General features: G+C 39.2%; 1 protein-coding gene across 6 annotated transcripts in view; it reads right to left on the minus strand.

Moving 5' to 3' along the window:
• ARHGEF10 (Rho guanine nucleotide exchange factor 10) overlaps positions 1-23,910 on the minus strand; it is a 116,239-nt gene that overhangs the window by 86,713 nt on the left and 5,616 nt on the right. For all 6 annotated transcript variants that reach the window (XM_065834202.2, XM_065834198.2, XM_071807007.1 and 3 more), the window contains exon 2: positions 15,149-15,224. In XM_065834202.2, coding sequence (XP_065690274.2) covers positions 15,149-15,185 — 37 coding nt within the window. In that variant the 5' untranslated portion in view covers positions 15,186-15,224. The remainder of the gene's footprint in view (positions 1-15,148; positions 15,225-23,910) is intronic.

Raw genomic sequence — 23,910 nt, forward strand, 5'->3', positions numbered from 1 at the left:
CATTGCTGGAGTGAGGCTGAGCGCCATGAACTCACTGGAGCTCAGTTCTAGGCACCAGCAAAAGAAAAAGCGTATGTGCTTAAAAAAAAATCCCCGAGCCATGCAGGGAAACATTGCAGGAGCAGCAGGCACCTCTGAGGCTGCTGCATTAGGGAGCTTCTGGGTCTAGATGCTTCCTTAGGGCATATAAAGTAACTCGGGTATCAGATGCCTGATAACTCTCTACTCCAGCACTTTTGCACTGATGCGATTCCCCAGGCACTCGAGTCCAGCACAATGTCATTTGCCAGAGACAGACAAGATCTGCCACGGGCAAAAAAAGGTAATTTGAGACACTAAAAGCAAAGGGAGTGACTCAGGACCCAGAAGCAAAACCTGTTTTGGTCAACCGATGCACAATTCCCCTCCAATATGCCTCCCCCTTTCCCCTAAAGAAGCAATCAATCCATAGTTCACAATTGTGGGAAGAAATCTTAACATAGGACTTGACTTTCTCAACTCATATTAAAAAAAAAAAAAAAAATGAGGGTGCCACCTATTTTTTTGTCTGTTACGGCTGTTAATGCTGCCCTGTTGCATTTATTCAGAAACATTTACTTTGCATCAGAAATAAATAAGGTGCAGAACCCTGTAATTGAGCAGTACGGTCCAGAAAGATCCCCTAAATCACATCACTGATGGGACAGTAGGTTAGGATTACAAAACAGACCAAAAAAATACAAATTCCTTTCTCAGATTACGTGTCTTTTAGAAAGGGCAGGAAGTTTTAAAACTGTATTTCAGCTTTGCATCACTTCTGCATTTGCTTAATTCTACAGGTATAAAGATAAACTTTAAAGCTTTAAATGTACTGATGCCTTCAGTCTTATACTTGGTAAAAATATTTTTCTTTAAGCTTTTAATCTCAATGGCATCCTGTTTCATTTGATGGAAAAAGTATTTTAATAACAAAAACAAAGACAGGGTGAGGGGCTTTTTGCTTCAACTGAAGAGCTGCTCAGCACTGCAGATAAGTACAGATTATGTCACACAAAAAAAAAGATCTTGAATGACTATAATTTTGAAAAGATGTACTTTTTCTGCAGTTGTTTGTGTTATGTCAAAAGAACACACACCCAGACAAATGCACTTAGAAAGTGCTACGATAAATTAGGATGACACACAGCACAGTTAACACTTGGGCTGAATCTGGCTACAGAAAACCACCACAAATCTTGCAAAATTTCATCCTCATGAAAAACACCCCAGTTCCTCCAACCCTCTAACTGTAAATCAAAAGGATCAAAACAAAAAAGTGCATTTCCAGGCAATTGTGCTTGTAGAGAAAATCTCTGGGGGCGGGGGGGGATTTCCAAAGGTGGCCCCCTCCCCAGCCACACAGAGGACAACTCATTTTTTTTTCCCACGATTTTACAGTGCAGTATTTTTTTTTGCCAAAGAAATAATCACAGAACGCTTCGTATTATGAGTCTGTCTGAAATTACTTCAAATAATTAAATTAGTTACTAAAAATCCATTTTGCCCTTTCACCACTACTCACACCCTTAACTTTACACATGCCAACCAGAGCAATGAGAATACAATAACCAATTAGATGTTTTCATCTTATGCCAATACCATTCTGCAGCATTTGCTTTGCAAATGCTTCAGGGAAATTACTTAATTTCTAAACACTTCTATTTGGAGTTTTAAAGCACAAAAAATAAAAAAGCTGATATAATAGAAAAATTGCCTTGAGTGTGAAAGTATGAATTTAGGATTAGAACAATGAATATACACTCTCATAATTGTTAGCACAACGCAAGGATTTACGGCTTTTTTCTGTGCTATGCTATTCGGGGGAATGACTTTTTTTTATTAAGCTTACTTCAAAAACAAGCTAACTTAGGCTGTGTTTACAGAGACTTGCTGGGGCATAAGCAAATTTAAACAATTTTTGGTTGCTTTGCCAATTGCAAAGCATTCTTGGCATTATCTGCTTTCCCACTCGTTTCCTTAAACTATTTCTAGTTCCATGTCATACAGCTAAAGAGTTACAAGTTTAAAAGTTACAATAATTTCAAAGCCCAGATTAAGCTAGTGAAGTTTCATTAATAGTTTTCTTCAACAGTTTATTTTAGAGATAAAGAAGTAAGACAAAACAGCTCTGCACTTACTATCAAATGCACTTTGAACACAAAAGGCTAAAAGCATCCCAAAAGTCCGTCCTGCCTTGCAATTGCCTAAATCAGAGATGATCCTGAAGAAGTCAACCTAGTTTCTTCCATGGAAAATCATGACAAAAGAAGAAAGAGAACACCAAGCAGGAACAGCTCAGCCATCTGGAGCACAGTAGCAACAAACCTGGAAGCCCTGGATGATAGACATACTGCATGCAAGAAATGTGAATATGTTTTAAGGTTTGAAAAACATATTCAGAAAACAAAGTAAGGCTTCTGTAAAATTAAGAATGTCACCCATGTCACCCTTGCAATCAGTCGCAGTCCTTTCCTGTTTAATTAAAGTTAGCAGGGAACTATGGAACAAAAAGAAGAAACGCATCTATTATATTTGAAAGACTATGACAAAGAATATTCTAAAGACTGCAGGACACAGTAAATATGCATGTTCTTGGAAAGGAAAACTATTTTTATTTTCTCCCTCTAACAGTCACGTTCCTTTCAACACATTCTTGTTTTTTTAATTGGGGTGAGAGGGGACCTCTAGAGTGTAATCTATCTTGTATATTCACTGAATGCCAAATTTTCTTTTTTTTCTAAATTATAAACATTTGTAGTCACTTTTACCACATTTTCTTCATCGGTCAGTGTTAGGTAATGATAAGTGTACAACACTTTGGATGGAACCTAAAACAGACTGACAGGAGCTGCTTGTTCTTATTCCAATGTGCAGAAAACATTTCTGTTTTACTCATGTAGTCTGGATTGCAAAAAGACACTTGGAACTGCATAGACTCGCCTTCCTTCAAACAGAACTCCCCGAATTCTTCCACATTCACAAATCCTTGAGTACTTTGAAATACACAAAACTTTTCAGTAAAAAAAAAGAAAAAAAAACAAAAAACCAAAAACCAAAAACCCTCTCTCAGAATATCAAATTTTATAATACATAAAAATAACTTTAAAAGGTAACAAAAATCAAAGCAAACAGTCAGGTATATGTGTGCTTATTTATTTAACCTTGATACACTCCAAAAATGTCTCTCACGAGATACACTTGCCTTTTCAGGTCCTTTTCTTCTAAAGAGTTATAATCCACCCAGTTCCTTACTTAAGTGTACAAGGCAATAGATAGAAATAAGAAATGGCAGCATGTAGGTAACGGTAACTTTAAAAATCAAGTTATTCCCTGGTACTTTTGTAAAACTAACCGTTTGGTCCAAACACACCATGATGACGGTGTTCCACAATGAACAGGCTCTCATACCTTTCACTTTTCATTTTAGGTGAAATTTTGTAGCAAAGGCTTGAGGCTTGTCAGGAAGGTGAACCTTGTGCCTGCAAAAGTTCCCTGATTTGACCATCGTGTAACCTTTGGAAATTGACAGTTGGTTCACATTCAGCAGGAACTTGCAAAAAGCCTGTAAGAGACTCAGTCACCATTGGATTGCCTCTAGTTTCTCACAGCTTTTTAGCACTGATTAGACTGCATTCCAACAGATAGAAAGCAACATGGTATTTTCTACTTGCTCACATATCCCACTTGTGACTGTGACTTCTTCAGTATCAGGAGAGAAAACTGAAGGTAAATATTCTTTCACTCTGGCACCTGGCTTACACACACCTCCTGTGAGGACTGGCTGAGAGAGTTGAGGTTGTTCATCCTGGAGAAGAGATGGCTCCAAGGAGACCTTATTGTAGTCTTTCAGTACTTAAAAGGGGCCTATAATGAAGATGGGAAAGACTTTTTAGCAGGGCCTGTTATGACAGGAGGAGTAATAGTTTTAAACTGAAAGAGGGCAGCTACAGGTTAGACATAAGGAAGAGAGGTGGTTGATGTCCCATCCCTGGAGACATTCAAGGCCAGGCTGGATGGGGCTCTGAGCAACCTGATCTAGCTGAGATGTCCCTGCTCATTACAGGAGGTTGGACTAGATGACCTTTGAAGGTTCTTTCCAACCCAAACTATTCTATGATTCTCTGATCACTGCTGCCTTCCCCAAATGAGCCCTCCATTGGCAGCTGGGCGGGGTGAGACGTGCAGAGTGACAGGGCAGGAGGGACCGTGTGAGAGGGAGCTGGCTTTAAGAGCAAGTTCTCCTGCAAACACTGCCCCTCACTGACACCTCCCAGTCTGAGTGTGACATTTGCCAACACACCGCTGGCATCCATAAACCACTTCCTCATATGGTCACACAGGTGAAAAGTGCCTATTTTGCTCAGGGAAAGAAAAGTCTAAAGCAAAACTGTGTGCACAAAAACACACAGTGAGCACTCCTTCCCCTGAGGAGCACATTGGAGACAAGGACATTCCTTCCCCTCTCACTTGCAGGAAGCCCAGGTCGCTATGGGACAGGCACGCTGCAAACTGCACACAGCTCGTGCGCGCATCCAAACCATGACTGCAACATCATCATCACAAGTCTCTGTGGAAAACAGTTTCAAAAAAACCAACAAAATCAGACAGTACACATTCATGCAAAAAGTGTTCCCAGTGATGGAAATGAAAAACAAAAGCAAAACCACATGAATTAACAGGATTTCCCTGCAAATAAACAAAGAAATAAGTAAAAATGCCTCTCTAGTATTTCATAAATACACACATTACATACTAATTTTGTTGTCTAGCATGCACAACACATATTATTCTTCTGGATACGAAACAAATTAAAAATTGAAGTCAAAAGAACGATGAATCTGCCTGCTCAAGTTTCAGAGAGAGACTGCTAACAAAGGTATGCCAAATACTAAACAATTTTATTTCTTTAAATAAAACCCAGATCTGTGGATGTTAGGAAAGATTTACAAATACCAAAGGCATTGAACCTTACAAACTATTCACAATGCTAAAAAAATAAGCTTAAAAATGGCTAGAAATTAAAATAATCAAGTTGCAAAGAAACTTAAAAGTCTAAAATAAAAATATTAAACATGAATTAGGCTGTCCAGAGAGTAGTGGCAGCTCCACCAGCAAGACTTGTACTCCTTTGTAACTCCACAAAACACTTTTCAGTGCTGGCTATGGTATAATTAGAATAGCTCCTACAAAAAATCAGCATTTTGTGACCATTTACATTAACCGCCTTCATACTCAACATGCTGACGAAACTGGTATTTCCTGCCACGGCCGGAAACATAGCCTGGTCTCTGGACGAGCAGGTCTTTTGTACGTCAGCACCATATTAGAAGATTCTGCCATTAAAATTTCACTGCAAAATGTTGCTGATGTGCAGCAAGTGAAGCCCTTAAAAGGAGATGCTGTAAGGAAAATACGTACAGCCATTTATTTCAAAAACTGCATAAATGCATGACAGATCCCTATCTACAACCAAAACGGTACATATTAAAGGCTGTTAGCATTCCATCAGTATTAAAGGAATACTAATACACGTAACACTTAATAGTACCGAGGTTAGCAGCCTGAATTAGTATAAATGCCACCAGGCACCTAAGATGAGGTATAGCAGTCAAAGCACAAAAGGTACCTTTCTGTCTGGCATGTCTGTTGGTAGACAGAGGTGCTGACGACGGCTGCGCAGCCGAGCTCAGCCTCAGCCACTGTGCGCACAAACTGCTGAACTCGCCTACAACACGCTGAGAAACGGACAGTCCCACGCAAGGAACGGGAAAACCAGAGAGCTTTAATAAAACAGAAATCAGGCAGCAGGTCTCCCAAGTCACTGGGAAAAAAAAAAAAGTATCTAGCTCTGTCAGTGCAGGGATGGAGCATGTTGGCAATCCAGATACAAGTGTCATGTGAAGAAAAAAGGAAAAGAAAGGTTTCCTAGGAAGTGTAGTTTTGGCCGTGTAATTGATTTATTTGTGATAAAATAACCATTTTTAAGGAAAACTCCAACAGTGAAAGCAGTCTGGATTGTTCTTTATTTCTTCACATTTTTTTTTCTAGCATATATCATCTATTAATATCTAGTTTTCCAAATCATTACTTTTTACATTGAAGCAATTACTGTTTAATGGTTTGATGAATACGCACTTTTCTAATACAGTACATTCAATTCCAATTAGCAACATGAGACTGCTTTATCATTTGATAACACCTTGGACTGAAAGGACTTTAAGAGTAACTGGGAGTCCTGTGAACCAGAGAGTGGCAGATAGAGACCCTGGGGGCCTAGGACAGAAGAAGCACCAGATCCCACTTCCATAGGAATAAAACATACAGTTTGGGTAAATAAACTGTATATCATACTGCAAAGAGCTGCCAAGCAAAGCAAAAGCTGAAGCACCGCAGGTCTTGGATCACATTTAGCAAAATCCTTCCACAAGATCAGAGGTGTTCATGTGCTGAGCCTCCCTCTGTCGTAATAGCCCAGGAGGGGCTCAGAAGATGTTTGTGGCTTTGGGGATCAAATTGTCTTTTTGGACACACTGCCACAGGTTCCTTTTTCCCCAACAATAACATCCTGTAAGGCTGCCAGAACACTGCATGCAACCTGTTCACATGCTTAAAAATAACTTAGATTTAACTATTTGCATTTCTCCTCAATGTATTCTGAACGAGGAAACAAACTAGAAATCAACTACTATAGCAACTTACAGCATCTTTTACTACAGAAAAATTGTTACAGACCAGAACAGAGCCACCACATCCTGTAAATCCAGGACAATACTGAAAATATTTTGGATTTCAGCTGGCTTCTCACCTACTCATTTTTGTTGTTAACCCTTCGCCCAGCCTACAGAGTACTATACAGGATTTGTAAATGAAGACTGATTTGTAAATGAAGTTTAACATATGCAAAGTCTAACAAATCCATTATCCCAGCAATTAAGGGGGAGTGAGGTGGGAGTTAGTTTTACAGCACTCCCTTTCTTTGTTTTAGTTACTGTCTTGCTCTTCTTTGCCCTAACATGCTGTTAGGGAAGTCTATTTCCTAACACATCCTAAGATCCTGTTAAGTTCAAAAAAAATATACTTCAGGAATTCACGTAATCTCACAAAACCAGTAATTCTTACATAAAGACTCACCAACTGAACTCTCAGAAATCCTGTTTTACCTTTTTAACACAGCTTCTACCAGAAATTCTATCACTTCAGTGGACACTGGCTTGAGCTGGGCAACAATGATGTTTCCTTGGAACCTTGCAACCCATCAGTTTCAGAGTTCTTCTCATCACCTCCTTTCATTGCCCATGGAGGAGAAAGGAAGCCCCGCCTTGGCCTCAACATTGGCCCAAGACAACCACCACAACCAGACTTCATGATTGTCCTGGTTTTGTTAAAAAGCAAGTTTCTCTTTTAGTGAATTTGCCTGTCAGTTAAAGCCTTCATATTAGCTGCATTTTCCTGGACAACCAGATGCATGTTTCGGTAAACATAGCAATGGAATGCGAAGTTATTGATAAGCATGGATGCACCTCTCCTGAGAGGGGCAACAAGAAACAGGTGACCAAGAAACTGACCAACTGAGTATAACATCCCATTCACGTGAATAGTTCATATAAAAGTGGGAGATCATGAGGATCTCGTCCCTTTTGCTTATGGTCGACATTAGGAGAGGACCTTGCGAGTCATCCCTGCGAACTGAGGCCTAGTGACAGACTGAATCCAGCTCTGGTTGGCTGCAGAGTCCAATTCAGGACTTTGGGTGGCGACTGCAGTTGCTGAGACTTTCAAGATTGGTTTTGTACATTTTGCATTATTTTCTCTATTCTTATTAGTAGTATTAGTAAAACATTTTTAATTTTTCCAACTCTCTTCTTTCTGTCCTTCTTTCCCTCCTGATCGCCTGTCCTGAGTGGAAAGTGGGTGAGGGAGGGGCTGAAGGGCGAAGAGGGGAGAGAGGAGGTTAACAATAGATCTGCCACAGTTTTATTGTCACCCCGCAATCAAAACCCACGACAATGATTCAGAGCTTCAGCTAGTCCGCATGGAAATCGGGAAGGAATTTCTTCAAACATGAGAAGTCTTTTTAAGCATTTGGCTGGCAAGCATTCTTTGTGTGCAAACATGAGCAGGTCACCATCAGGCATGCAAGAAGCAACCCCAGCCAAAGTCAATTTTACTTCCACCTTCCTTTGCAATACAGGAAATCACTAAGATCCTCCAGACACATTACACCAAACCAGGTCACTGCTCACAGGGCAACACCTTACGTCAGCACCTGGATTTCTCTCTGTCTCTCCCTGTGGCACACAGGGCTGGGACATACAGAGACTGAGAAGCTGCCCATCAGTGTGGGCATCCCCACAGCACAGGAGCACACACGCTCTTCCTCCAGCCCCGGAAACCTGTACCAGCACAACACAAGATTTTTCAGGAACTATTATGCTTTCACGCAACCAAAATTACTGAGCTCACAACAGACTATTTAACAACAAGATGTACTCTGCAACAACCCTCTATGACACACTAAATCATCTTCTGTATTCATTTTAATGAAACTACGACAAGGTCACATTTCCTGGAAAGATTAGTTCGATGAGAAACAAAAAAGAAAATCTACATAGGAGGCTGTAGAGGTTTTCCCCAAGAAATGCTGATCAAGTTAGGTTTTCCTCAGATTGCTAGGCATAGTTTCAGTTCCTCTCTGCAGCAAAAGCAAGGAACACTTAATAAATGTTTCACTCAATAATTCAGACACTTTATTTAACTTACCATAAGGCAAACAAGTTTTTACTCATGTTCATGCACAAGATAAAAGAATTATAACAATGTATTAAAAAGTTTATCTCTCTGTAAACGCTAGAGTAGAATCATTACACAGGTTTTAGGCATGGTTAGTGAATATTTACTGGGATCAGTGAAATGGAATTAAAAAAACACAAACCAAAAAATTCCGCAGTTATTTTGCAGCAACTTTTATCTAGTTATTGCTAGATAAAAGTACTAAAAAGGCAAAAGAAGTAAAGAAAAAATAATTAACACCTCTCCTTATACATTGGCTTACTGTTTGAAACTAAAACTTCAGAATTTAGCTTACACAAATATTGATTGCAAGAATATCTCCAAATCAGTACAAATTCCTTTACAAAGTGTTTGTCTTTTAGGCAAACAATACCAGTTAGCCCAGACCAAAGGCAAAGTTTTGCTGCCAACCCTCAGAAGCCCTTTATCTCATCATCAATTGCTCTTTCCGATCAACATGTCTGGGCCTCATCTCTGCACACAGCCAGCAAGTTAGGTCCAGCAGTAGAGTCACCTTACAGAGCAGTTGAATGAATAGAAAAAATAAGCTTATTATTCAGAAAGAAAACATCAAATACGATCAAAAGGATTAAGTCAACCTCTCAGAAGTCTACTACAGTGAACCACATTTTATCATTTAACACATTATAAACATCTCAAAAACATTTTACTGGATTACTTCAAAACAAAATAATGTATCATTGCATCTATGTAAACTGTGTTTTCTTTGTAGATGCTAAAAACAGAAATAAGTTTTTAATTAATCTACTTATTTTCTTTCTATCTCTTGTTTTTCCCCATGCTCAAATACACGTGGGTAGAAGTAAAAACCACATAACTAGAAGTGACATGTGACACCGTAGCTGCACTCTTGCACTGGAAATTTTCTTGTTACTCTCTGTTACACAGCTTGTCTGAATTGTCACACAAAATAATTGATCCTTACCTTAAACAATGCATTTTCCTTGATTTACTGAGAGAATTGTGATCTTCAGAAATAAATAAATTGTTCTGTTACAGATGGGATGTCAGACACCAGCGAGCTACTGCCAGCTTCAAAAACAAGGGACCATTCATAACTACAATTCATATTCTGTTCTCATTCTTCTGAAATCTTGGCTCCCCTTTACCATCATTTGTAACTGTCTGTACGCTGGAAGTAGATATGTAACAAACAATGCTGTTCAGCGCAAGACCAACTCCCCTTACAGCTGCAGTTTAATTTAAGCAGTGTTCTTATTTCAATCCCCCTAATCATAATAAGTAATGCCTTTTTATTTTACTTTAGTCTGAAATACAATCTTATGTCCCCTCAGTGGTTTTCACTTCCATAAACCAAATTGTACAAGTGCTTTCCTTGTCAATAATATAAAAGCCCCAATTTAACTGCTTCTCTCAGTCACAAAATCAGCTTGTTAAAACAGTTAAAACCTAAATAAACTACAAAACCATTCACTAAACAGCACAAAAGGTAACTAAGCAATCTGAAAGAAATACATACAGCACACAGAATAAAATGCAGTTCCCCTAGTGGAGAAACAGTCATCTCTACAGCAAAACACGGCAGCCGTCCAGCAGTTCCCTACTAGGGTTAATAAACATTTTTTTCTAAGTTTTTTTTGTTAGACTATGTAAAGTCATCCCAATGGGAAGTTTTATGGGAGTATAGATGTTCCTACTTCACTCTTTCTCACCCGCAGCCAGACTTCCTTCTCAGGGACAGAGGAACTACAACTATCTTAGTGTTCCAGCCCTGGCGGGCAAATGACAAAAAATAACCACGGAAAGACATAATCACAACACTCGATCACATACAGGATATCCAGATTTAAGTCCTTGGCCTCCTTGCTCTATGTTTCTCCATATGAGGAACAAAGAAATATTCTGCTCACTGCCCTAGAGAGCTAATCGTTTGTATAAAAAGGTGTATACAATGCTTTTGTAGTTGGTGTCTAGGAAATATCCTCAGCCTGGTTTCAGTTTAAAAAAAAAAAAAAAAAAAAATTCCATTGAAGAACATCTCAGATCCCAAAGTTTAGCAGAACAAGGTTTCTCACCCAGCTTTACCCACAGTACTGGGAATAGTGGGGTAGGTAAGTGAACATCCAGCTCTTCACTAGACTTGGTCTTTAAGGGCACCTCATGCTTCCCAGATAAAGAAGAGTTCAAAGAGAATATTTGACAGTAATGCTAAGACTATGCTATCAAATTCATTCTCACAGTGTTCTTGTGTGGACACTGAAATTTCAGTATTTCACTTAAGAATTTTAATATCTCATATGTTTATTTCCTATAAACAGGAAACAAAATATAGTATCTATTCACAACTCAAGAACTGTATTGCAATGCAGCCACACTCGAGATCTCATCACTTTATATTAACCTATTTTGATACACTCAGTTAATTACAAAACAGAGCTTAAAACTTATTTAAGGCCTTTCAAATGTTGTTAAAGGCAACTCAGTGTAGGACAACAGATGACTTGTTAGCAAGCATACTCAGCATGAGGAAATACACTGAACATTTTCTTATAGGTTTCGCAGAGAAATCATATGAGGTATAGTACCATGTACCAGAAATAGTGAGAGAGAGAAACATATTCAGAGATGAAAATGCAAAACCAGAAGCCTGTTTGACACAGAGAGAACAACTTCCCAGCTTCCGTTGGGCAAGAAGCTGTTCATCAGGTATTCATCTTGCTGAGCAAACAGAGCTGGTTTTCCTTCTGAAACAGGCCCCAATAAATACCTCTTAAGTCCTCACTTAGAGCAAAGGATTTCCACTTTACTTGAAAACATCTTCTGATGTTGCAAAGAAATGAAAAACGGAGACCACATCTCCTAATAAAGCAGTAATAGCACAAGCACAGGCCATCACATGTAAACATCATCTCAGCCTTAAACATCCCATCTCCAGGCCTAGCTGGTCAGAGTAAAGATGACTCCTCTACAGAAGCACAATGTGATTCCCAGTTCTCGGAATTACCAGCTTTTTAATTCCTCTCTGCGTAGTCTGCAGTTCACAGTACATCCCTCTCTTCTCTAAATGGGTTTGGTTAAGGACACTCCATTATAGCAACCAATTAAAAATGTTATTGTAACTTAGAGCCATGATAAAATATGCTATTTTCATTTAGCTTTTGAAAAAGGATTTTGCTGATAGAATAAAAATAATCCATTTTCTTTCACAAAATAGATATGGAAACTTTTTACACATGAAATCTTAAATACCATTGCTTTGTGCATAAATTCATATGCACAGACACACTAGAGAAGGGAACACGAGCCAGTACTATCATCTCTTAGCCAGGAAAGCCTTTGCATCCACACCCCTCCAACTGCTCCCTTGCTGCTAAAACTTGCATTCATTCAAATTATACAGTAAAAAAATACTAGGGAATTTTTAATCATGGTTAGAAGAAAAATCTCTTTTTAAAGCAGTCTGGAGGAGGGAGCATACAAGCATTAATTTTTCCAAAGTTCCTCAGCACTTGAATTTGCTCTGAGGTAAGGGATTTAACTAGCACAGACTTGTCACTGCCTAATTAACAATGCATGAAAGGAATGTCCAAACAGCTATCAGCAGATATGTTGCATAAGCATAACAAATGAAAGAAATAAAGGTAAACTATGTTATTTTCCATTCTTTTATCACATGTATTTTTCCTTATCAAGAAGTGGGAGAAGAAGCCATACTATTGACTAAGGTACTAACTGTACCTTAACTTAAATAAAGTAGAGATTCAGATGGTTATTGCTAATGAAAAGACATTATTTAACCTGAATTTATTTGCTTAGCTTCCATGTACATGCTCACAACATCTCCATGACAAAGATGAAGTTTTACCATTGCTTTTCCCCTTTGTATGCGTTAGGATCAATACAAATACATTTGTGGAAGTTACTTGTCAAAATCATAGAAAATCTACTTGACAAGAATAAAATTGAGATTTATAACGCGAGGTATACACATCTGCAAGGGGAAAGGAACCCATACAACTTTCAACACTAGAGCTGTATTTGTTAGAGCTGGCAGGGCCTGCGCATCCCTTTCGAGCAGACACCATGTGCAACCAGTGTACATGCATGCCAAAAAAAAACCTTCAATTATTAAAAAAAAAATCCTATATATTTCCTTCCTTTAACTGTTACGTGTATTTGTAGTTGTATTTGGCCCTAAATTCCTCACTGTTTTTGCACCTGCAAAACGGCTCATGAGAACTATCTAGAAAGTGAACTAAAGTGTCTATCAGTGTAAGTATTAACATCCATCTTCACTGATATTCCTTTTACTAATATGTTCTTTTACGAGAGTTGGCAATAGTAAAGTAAAAAAAATATATATATATATACAAGTTCCAACAGTTTCAAAGCTTTTTGAGATGACAGGGAAAGCATCCATTGATGCAAGATCAGATAGAGCAGAATCTCGATTTATGTTAAAAAAGTCTAATCCCAGCCTATTAAGGAGTGACACGTCTGAAAATAAGGACACGATACACATAGTTCTACATGTCATAAAGAGCTTTGCAGAGAAAGAACCTGAATTCTGGAACTGTACTGAACTACGTCACCCTGAATTTTTGTCAGAGTATCCCACACACTGACATGCTGAACAAAGCTGGAGCTGCTGCCACAATTTTAACTGTCTTTGAACACCAGCAGCCCCTGCTCAAGTGGAAATATCGATTCCTTAGGGATGGACTCTTCCCCCACAGCACTACATTGCTTTGGAGATATATTATCCCACAGGGACAGTTTCACAGTAACTGTCACTAAACAAAACAGAGCTAAACTCAGAGTCCTGACCACATGGATTAGAACAAGGACAGGAAAAGCATTTTTGCCAACAATAGCCTCAGTGATACCTCAAACCATAAATAAAACTGTCAACAATCCTGACCAGAAATCTAACCCATTAAAAGCTGATTTCACAACTTTCTGCTTCTTTCACATTCCCAGTGTCCTAGGTAGTATATAGTAACAGACCTCCATCTGTGGCAGTGTCTAAATTAAGGAGAAAGCAAATTTGATCTACGATAGCAATTCCCAAATTACCAAACAGCTACAGCTGAACAAAACTAAGATAAACCTTCTTTAATATTTAAATGGCTTCATTTAAGTATAACTTCTGTGTGTACAATAAATAAAATGTCCTATAAGCAATAATGCATATTGTTAACATATATAAATATATACATATATCAATGTATACGATAGACTCTAAGTCTATGAATAATAATATCCTATATAAATGACAGATAAAAAATGTATGGAAAACCCATTACCTATACAAACTATACTAGCAACTTTACCAAAATAAGAACAGCTATACTTGGTTCAACCACAGGTCTCCATAACCCACATCTCCATAAACTTGTGCTTGGGGATGATCAGAAGAAGATCATTCCACTCCTAAGAAATCTCCAAGCATCCAACTATCAAAAGCGAAATCCTTTTAGGACTTAGAATACATAATACCAAGTACTGTACAAAGGTGCATTTACAGGAAATCAAACAGGAAAAAAGGTAGCCATATTCTTTTACAAAGAACATAAATGCTGAGGGCAATGACATGGCATCTTTCTACATCTTATTTTACGCCCTCTGAAACCTGGGCTTTGGAAGCAGCCATGCAGCTACAGTATAGAGCAGGCAATGGGCATCGAGTGTGAACTTCACCGAACCAGCTCCGCAGTCCAGCATATATAATACTCTTCCATAAATCTCTGTGCTGAGATCACACAGAGGTTCAGCTGTGCATGTTTCCCTTCTGCTCCCCATGGGAACACATGCTGGCTAGACAACTGCAGCATCAGAAGAAGGTCCTTCAGCTACAGCCCTCAACAGACATTGCCCAGATTAAGCATGCCTGGTGGACACAGATCATGCCCTAACAGAAAACAACTCACACCACTCTGTCCTCTCAATTCAGAATCCAAATCTGTCCAGGCATTTGGGACACTCATCCAAACATCCTGCCCATGCCACAGGCGTCACTTGTTTTTTCTCTAGAGGGCACCCTGTGCATGAACACTCGAGGCTCCCAAAGCGCATGATGAAGGTGTGATGATACAGTCCACACAACATTGCCTTAGGAAACAGCTATTTGCAGATTTGGACTGTAAGGAACAATTGCTCTCCAGGTTTCTTCTCATCATCATCTCCCAGCACCAGCAAACAAGGTCCAAGAACAAGACAGGGCAGACAACAGGAGTTCATGTTTCAGCAAAATACAACTGGGACCAAGCCTTAAGGTGATATTGGGAAAGATGTTTTTGGAAATGTAATCAAATTGTTATGACAAAATTGGCTTTAAACCCCAAACTATTTCAATTACCTTCTGGTGGTGGGGGAGGGAATTCCTCTGTGTCCATCCTAGAGCATCCACCGCGTCTTTAGCAGCCTGAAAAATCCTGCAAAAATGAAGGGAACATGTTTTGTATAATTTCCAAAAACTGAGACACTCCTTTTCAGTTTGGCCAAGCTCATACCCATTAGCTAATACCATTATGGAAGAGAGAAAATGTGCCTGGCTTCTTGCTTCAAAACGCATCTAGTCCAAATGTATACAGCCCTCGGTATTGGAGCCAATTCTTGTAATGAGCTCAATGAGCCAGCTGAAGAAAGATTGGGTTTTCAAACTATTCAGTACTCTGCAGCTCCCACTGTGACAATCACAAGCAGATTACTAAAACATGTTATTTCAATGCCTCTTTGGACTGTATATTCTGTTTCAAAATCTTCAGGAAGGAGATGGGGAAAAAATCTAGGAAGCTCATCAATTTTGATGATGCTTTTCTCCATTTGACAAACAGAAATCATAAGTTTTAACTACGTACTCTATAAACAGCTTCTTCTTTTCCTTTCTTTTATTTTCTTTGTCAATCTTAAAAACTCCACTTCAGCCCTTTTGCTTCCACCTCTTCCAAGAAGAGTGAAGTACCAGTGAGCAAGTCTCCTGAGCACCTTCTCTTTCCTCCTCTTTTCTCAAATGCCGTCAGTCTCATGTTTTAAGGAAAAGAATAAACCTACAAAGCATTCCCATACTTTGGTCCAGAATACACCCTAGGAGAAAGCAAAGCTCAGAACCCCATGAGAGAAGTTCTTTCTTTCTCTCATTCTTTCCTTCCTTCCCCAGAACAGTATTTAATAGCGATACTCCAGTGTCATCTGTTGAACAATGTACATACTCTGCCCCAACCCTACTTTCACTCTAACTCAAGAGACAGTCTATAAAAAAAAAGAAAGATTTTAGAACAAGGCTGAGGAGGAAAAGTATGTTTCCAAAAGCCACACAAGACTGGAAGAGCTAATGCTAAATTTTCTGTCTCTCCTGAACAGCCCATAGATGTTAATCTAAAGAAGCTACAATTTCTGCTTGCAACAGCACGCAAAACAGCTCAAGCCCTTGGAAAGTCTATAAAGCCAAAGTATGAAAACAGCAAGTTGAAGAAGACAGTGAAATTCAAGGTACAGTGGAGAAATAAACTAAAATCAGGATTCAGAGGTCAAATCAGTTGCCACTTATAGAAGAGGTGTCAGTAAATGGAAGGGAGTGCCTCAAAAAAGGATCCAACCTCACAGGGGACCAGACAATTTATCTCCCCAACATCAGATATGGAAGGGTAAATCATCAGGACAGAGGTGCCAGGAAGAATAACAACTCTAATAGCATAAGATCTTCATACGATGAGACAATTCATAACAACTTGCATTATCTAAGCATACAAAACTCCCTTTTAAATCCTCTCAAGCTTTGGTAATTCTTTATCAAGTCCTAGACAACACCAAGCAGCTTCAGAGCCAAGACTCAGAAAGGATTCATGCACATATACAACATCTGTCTGCAACAGAAAAAACATTCCATTACATGCTTTCACTATACAATGTCCCTCCTAAAGCCTCTCACTACAATTTATATCTGCAGAGCTCAAAGGCATGTTCCTGTTTACAAGTGTCTGGAATGCATTTTGCCACACCAAAATTGTCAGACAAAAGGAGTGAAAAATATGGTTTGAAGAAAAAGCTATTTTTCTTTATTATTTTAAAGCTGAATCATCGGTGGAACATAGGTTTTCAAGGGTGAAACAAGCAATGACCGGCAAACCTCTAAAAGTCCGTCTCAGCACCTCTTCCAAATACATCTTTCAGAAAGTAGCTAAAAGGCCTTCAGAATATTTTATTTAAATGAATGATGTGAGTTTTTAAACATCTGTGGAAGTTAACCTCAACAACAATTTAAAAAATCAGTTTCTTCTTCACAAGCAAATACTAACAATTAACATGCAGAGCTGAGCGCTGGAAGTTTTCAGCTTGTTCTCTGTTTTGATGTAGCTCTCAGTGACATGCTTCGAATTGCACAAGAATCGTGTTGAAGAAGGACACAAACCCACTGTTAGAGTCCTAGCCACTGACCTGCTTGCTCCCATCTGAACAGTGCAGTTATTCACAAGAAGAAAGATACATTTTCTCACTTAAGAATGCCTTAGGGGTTGACTTATACACGGCATTAATTCATCTTGAAGTTCCACAGATTTTTATCTACTTTTTACACGCTGAGAAAAACATTTGAGCAGCAAAGAGAGCTTGTGTATTGTACATTCCAGTATTACGCTCCATAAAAATAAAATAATTGCCATTTTATGTAGTAGACATCACATTCATGGCATGATCTCTAACAGGACGGTATTTGAAAGATAAGTTTTTCACGCTTTTATTGAGAGGCAGGGGAACTAATTCCAGTTGAAGATGTTTCAATCAAGACTAAGCCAGATGATTTAATTTGGCCACGAGCATACAACAGTTTGTATTTGCATTTCAAGTGGTTTCCCCATTGAACTTGCTGCTAACAGAGTTACCACACAGCTATACAGGTGTATGCATAAAGTAATTGTGGAAACCCCAGCTCAAATTAGGCTGGAAGTCCTCTGAACGTTCTCTCATATACTCAGAACAGGTGCCTTTAAAATTAGATCAGGTTGCCCCTGGCCTTTTCCACCCATGTTCTGAAACCCACCAACGGTGGAGGTCTCACCATCTCTCCTGTGCTGAAACAGCCACACCAGGAGGGTTTTTTCTCTTGTGCCCAGATGGAGCTAAACTTGCAGCAGCCATCATCTCTCACCCTCCTGCTCTCCATCCCTGGGGAAGCCCAGCTTTGGCTTCTTCCTCCCCCCTCTTAGGGAACAGAGGACTGTAGTTGTCTTCCAGATGCCACATCATGACCACTGAGTACAGGTTGTTTAACATCAAATTATTTAGGAAATGGAACAACTGTATGTTTTTATGACACAAAATACCAAAAAGTGGCTCCAACAGTATTTCAAAACTCCATTTGGAAAAGAAACAACAGATTAAACATGAAACACAGGAGCTATTATAGTCATATGTATTACATTATAAAATCATGAATATGAATAATTGAACAACTGCCCTGACATACTGGACGTGACACAAAGGTTATCAAAGTATTTTTGGGTTTTTTTCTGCCCTATAAAATTGATTCCTCAAACACAGTGTGATGACTCAAACTGCTCCCTCCTGGGCTCCATGGCAATCACAGAAACACAGAAAGCAGCTCTTCAGGTTACCTACCCCAGAAGTTAAGATCTCCCATTGCCTTCCAGCTACCCAAGAATTCACCTGTCTCACTGACCATCACCTTCTTTCCTTCAGGTGAGGGTTAAAGAGGTAGCAGTGGGCAGTGTGAACCACTGTAGTGGTTTACAGATCACCTCCTTTCCATCTCTCCCCCCATGTTTCCCCTGTGTACCCAATGTACAGCAGATGCTGGGAAAGAGACCAAGGAGCACCCAGACACTTTCATGAAAGGCAGATGACCCATTCTGGTCAAAAGACTGGCCCTCACCTCCCTGTCTGCTTCCTGATCCTAGTCCTTTCCTGTCAAACTGTTCAGAGGAACAGGCAGTTCTTATTCATATTTACAGACTGGAAGAGGAAAGACAGCTTTCCAACTTTGCAAGTTCCCAGGTTAATTGTCCACTTATAACAGATTAGTTATTGGACCAATCTATCTGAGCAAACCCACATAAAGAAAATATTCTGAGCCTAAGAGACTACTGCTGTCAAAAAACCTGATTTGTAGCATGGCAGCATTCTTTTATTCCAGCAGTTTAACTAGTAACTTCATAACCTTGCCCTTAAAGTCACCAATAACCATGTTAAATGCATGTATTTTGAAAGAAAAAAAGATCAGATCCCTTGATACACAGCAATATATTTAGGCCTCACCAAGTTTGTAATGATTTCTAAATTTTAAATCAATGTTTAAGACAAAGAAAATGTAATTAAAATACCATATGAAAATCAGACATTCCTGGGCAATGTTTCTCATGCAGAGAAGTCCCATGCAGTGGAAGTGGTCAGATCTCAAATGGCACTTGCACCAGAAACCAGAATCGACCAGAGTGAAACGATCCCCAAGGATGGCTCCTTACACTTAGTCCCATAGCGCTGGAAGGAATGTCCTGTGAGAAGCAGCTGAGGACTTCGGGCTTGTCTAGTTTGGAAAAAAGGAGGCTGAGGGGCAACTTCATTGCTCTCTGCAGCTTCCTGAGGAGGGGACATGGAGCGGGAGGTGCTGAGCTCTTCTCTCTGGTATCCAGTGACAGGACACGTGGGAACGGTTCAAAGCTGCACCAGAGGAGGTTCACACTGAACATGAGGAAGCATTTCTTTACTGAGAGGGTGGTCAGTGGAACAGGCTTCCTAGAGAGGTGGTCGATGCCCCAAGCCTGTCAATGCTTAAGAGGCATTTGGAGAATGCCCTTAACAACATGCTTTAACTTCTGATCAGCCCTGAATTGGTCAGGCAGTTGGACCAGATGATCATTGTGGCTCCCTTGCAACTGAAATAGTCTATTCTAGCCTATTATTTCAATTTTTTCCACCACGAGTGCTCACCTTCAACCACGAAAGCTGGTATGAAAGGAGGTGGGAGTCTGCCAGGTCCCACAGCAGACCTTACAGTCTCAGAGCACTAACACCTGGTAGCCTGGCATGTGCGAGACCAAAATTCTGATTCCATGGCACATGGCAGTTTCAGCAAAGAAAACAAAAGCATCTTTATACTTGTCCAAAGACTACAGAAGAAAGTCAGTGTTCAACTCTATGACTCTGTTTCCCCTCTCATTACCTCTGGTAACTCCTTCTGCCTCCAGGACTAGGTGGTCTCTCAGCTACGGCTGCACATCAGATTTCATTTGATTGTTTCCTCTAATTGTGGGACAAACAACAGACAACAAGTTCTCAGCTACCCAGATACAAACACCGATCAACATCTGCATTTCCACTTCATCAAAACTGTTTTCTGAAAATAGTTACTTACACAATAGTCAGAAGGCAACAGAAACAGGACTGATGCAAACTCCACTAAAGCTACCAGGTGGCACAGAATCTGTACCTGGTGGCACCGTACCCATCTGCTGAGCTCGCAAGAGACACAAGCTTTCCAGTTCTCCTACCCTGAGAACTGTAAAGGCCACATACCTTCTCTTTAAGGAGTGCACTACAACTGCAGCGACATCAGGATTCTTCATTCTTAATGGTGCAGAAAGAATGAGCCAGTGAGCATTTTTTAATAGAAAACAGAGAAGATGAAACAAGCAGACTGATTTCCAAGGAACTGTGACTCATGGAGAAAGCTTCGAGCAGGCAAACTGCAATGAAACTTCTCTGAGAAAGTGTAAGTATTAAAGTAAAACAAACAAACAAACAAAACAACCACACACACAAAAAAAACCCCACAAAAATAATCCACACACGAAAAAACCCTGTGAAGATGAAGCCCACAAATGTCTAAAATCCTCTCGTGTCCACATCACTTATTGATTATCACTGTGTAATACCAAATTGAGTTTTCTTCCACCTATAAATATACAACTGCCTGCTGAAATCTGAGAGATACTCTTTTGGGAATGCATAGAAGCAAGGAAAATTAAAGAATGCAAAAGAAAGAAGGTTAAATTTTTTTCAATACCTCAAGATGGCTCTGTTACACAGGAAAGAAAAAAAAAAGATAGCACAAGTTTTTCTGCATACAAAACTATTCCTAAGAGACGCAGACTGCAGACTTTTTTGTTTTTTTTAAAAAAAGATGGTTTTATATTACAGTGAGTGTGAATGAAGCAGGCATTTTTATTACAACAGCTTATCACATGCTGTAGGCCATAGAAGAAGGTTGTGTCAAGACTAGATCATTATTTCTTTTACTGTGTATTTGGTTTTATTAACAGTTAACAGTTCTATATTGTGCTAATTTTATTCTTAAATTTAAGAAAGAAAATTACCTAAATCAAAAGCAATAGTATAACAAGGAAATGCAGAGGTTCAAGTGAAAAATAAACATGAAGCCCAGTTCCTGGGTCAGTTACAGTCAGTGGAAATTCTATTACCAGCTGCAACACAGACAAGGTTGTATCTGAAGAGATGCACATTTTTCAGACTGCACGCAGAATCCACTTCCCTGAAAGCTGCTTTGCTTCTTTTTCTGACATCCTTTCTCACACCAAGCAGCATTCTGCTGAAAACTAGAGAACAATGTGGCAGCAAGCCCTGAAGAAGCAGCAATCTGTAGGGACACCCTGAGAATATGGCTGAAGATGGGTATTCTGACAGTCTCTTTTAAAGGGTATTATTTAAAACATATCTTCACCTAGAACAGATTCCTGCCCAGTACATCATCTGAAGGAAGGGAAAAGAGGAAGAAAGCAAAGACTGCATTTGCAAATTTGCCTGAAGGCTCCTATCAAACAAACAAACAAATAAACAGAAAACACTATGGATTTTTTAATATTTATATTCTTCCCCCCTAAAGGCAGATTATTATCGCAAATCAAAATACAGCATCACCGATTCATAGACTTGGTCAGGTTGGCAGGTACCTTAGGGAGCCATGTAGGCCAACCTGCTGCTCAAAGCCAGGTCAGGTATCCGGTGAGACCAGGCTGCTTTATCCACCAGGATCCTGAAAACCTCCAAGGCCAGAGACTGCACAACCTTGCCAGGCAACCTGTTCTCCTGCTTGGTTGTCTTCCCAGAGAAAAATATTGCCCTCGTAACTAGCTAGAACCACCTTTACTACAGTTTATTACTATCTCCTGTTGTCCTGCCACCTTTTTGATAGGCTGCTGTTAGGCCCCCATGAAGCATCTCTTCTCCAGGCTGAACAAGCCCAGTTTTTCACTCGCCCAGATCATAACAACATTCTGCAAAAGACCTTGCTGAACCCAACAGGAACATATGATTTTATTAAACTAAATAGCACAATACTTAATTTAAAGATGGGAAAGACAAGGTCTACAAATATTTAAGGAATGAGAGGAAGGATGGGTAAACAGTTACTGAAACCAGAGAAGGGAACAGGTTCCCAAACATGCACGTAGGTCACCTGCCCTGCAGTGAATAAGCCTTTGCTCCCGCCTTTGAATACCCAAAGGAAGAAGAGGGGCATGACCCTGAGTTTTGGAGGCCATCCTGGAGGTCCAGTGTACCACACAAATTGCAAGCATCCGAAGAATTAAAAGTGAATGCTGGCATCACACACTTTTAGTCAGGACTGATTTTTCTGCTTTGTGCCACACAAAATAGCAGACTGCATTGCTGGTTCGAGACCATGGTCTTCCATGTCACACAAGCAAAATAAATATTTATGAATGTTAAGAGCATTTTTCTTAATTTGCTTTAAAACTGGTTGTGCAGTCAAGTAACTTCAGCTGGAAAAGTAATCTTATTTCTAAAATTTCCTTCTTTAAACTGGATCCATATTATTCCATTTCAATATTGGAGAACAACTATTACCATAACTAGAAACATCTTCAGTATGATTTCTGGGTTTATGTCATTAAGATGCTCGCATGCTGCATAACACTTCAGTTGTGACGTAAGCCTGTGTATGGTTTAGTTACAAATACATATGTAACTAGAATTGTTATGCAGAGACTTTGTAATTTTTTATTTAAAAAATGCACCAAAACAGTAATTTACTCTAGTAATTCCAATAAGCCTCACATACAAAATGCGGTATTTTTGTCACAGGGAAAATGCCCCCTCCTGAAAGCTATTGTGATTCCCCAACAAATCAAGTTCAAAAAACAAATACAAACAAAACAAAATAAAAATAAAAATTAAAAACAAAAACAAAAACAAAACAAAACCAAAAAAAAAACAAACAAAACCACAACAAACACAACAAACAAACCCACCACAAAACAAAACAAAACAAAACAAGTGGGGAGGGGAATGTTTTTTAATCGATACAGCCAATAAAGCATTTTTTTCCCCCTCCAATTGTACTTCATCGACACATTAACTGCAAAAGCAGAAAGTCCTGGTCAAACCTGCATTAAATCCATGAGCACTAGTTTTACAAGGCACAGGTCGTCTTTCAAGATACTGATGACAACTGACAAAAACTTCCGTCAGAAGCTCTTTCCAACAATTCCCATGAGACATTGGAAGATCCAGTTCCTACCACTTTCTGCAAACCCAATCCTGACAGAGACACTTTTCCTAAACATTTCCAGCCCCTTGGGTACCACTGTCATTGGAAAAGTAACCACACTGCTTCTCATCAAGGACAACCCGTTACAACTGATCAATACAACAGTGTGCAATTGAATACATTTCTTTCACCTGATGAATAAAGTTATGAAGAACATAAATACAGACTCTTATTAATGTGTTTCTAAAATAACTATTTGGAGTAAAATATGGAAATACATTTCTAATCATAAATTAGAGTCATAATGCATGCTCTAGAAAAATAGCACAATTTTCATTTATTGTCTTTTTGCAACACCAAAATATTCAAATAAATCAGATAATGCAGCCATTAAATCATCAATTAAAGTAAGAAAGGAAAAATAGCAATAGCACCCGCACAAAACACCCCTCATCTTAAAAAAAGAAAGGGAAAAGGAAGGTAGTTTTCCATGGAAGCTTAAGTTCTGCATTTAGTACTAACATCAGTAGTTTTCACTCTTTCCCTGGTTTGGAAATGATCGAGAAGACCTCTTTCTTTTTCACCCTCTACAGGTTTAAAGTGAAGTTTTTAAGACTTACATTAGTCAGTTCATGGTT

Source organism: Patagioenas fasciata, chromosome 3 (genome assembly GCF_037038585.1).
Source record: "Patagioenas fasciata isolate bPatFas1 chromosome 3, bPatFas1.hap1, whole genome shotgun sequence".
Lineage (NCBI taxonomy): Eukaryota > Metazoa > Chordata > Aves > Columbiformes > Columbidae > Patagioenas > Patagioenas fasciata.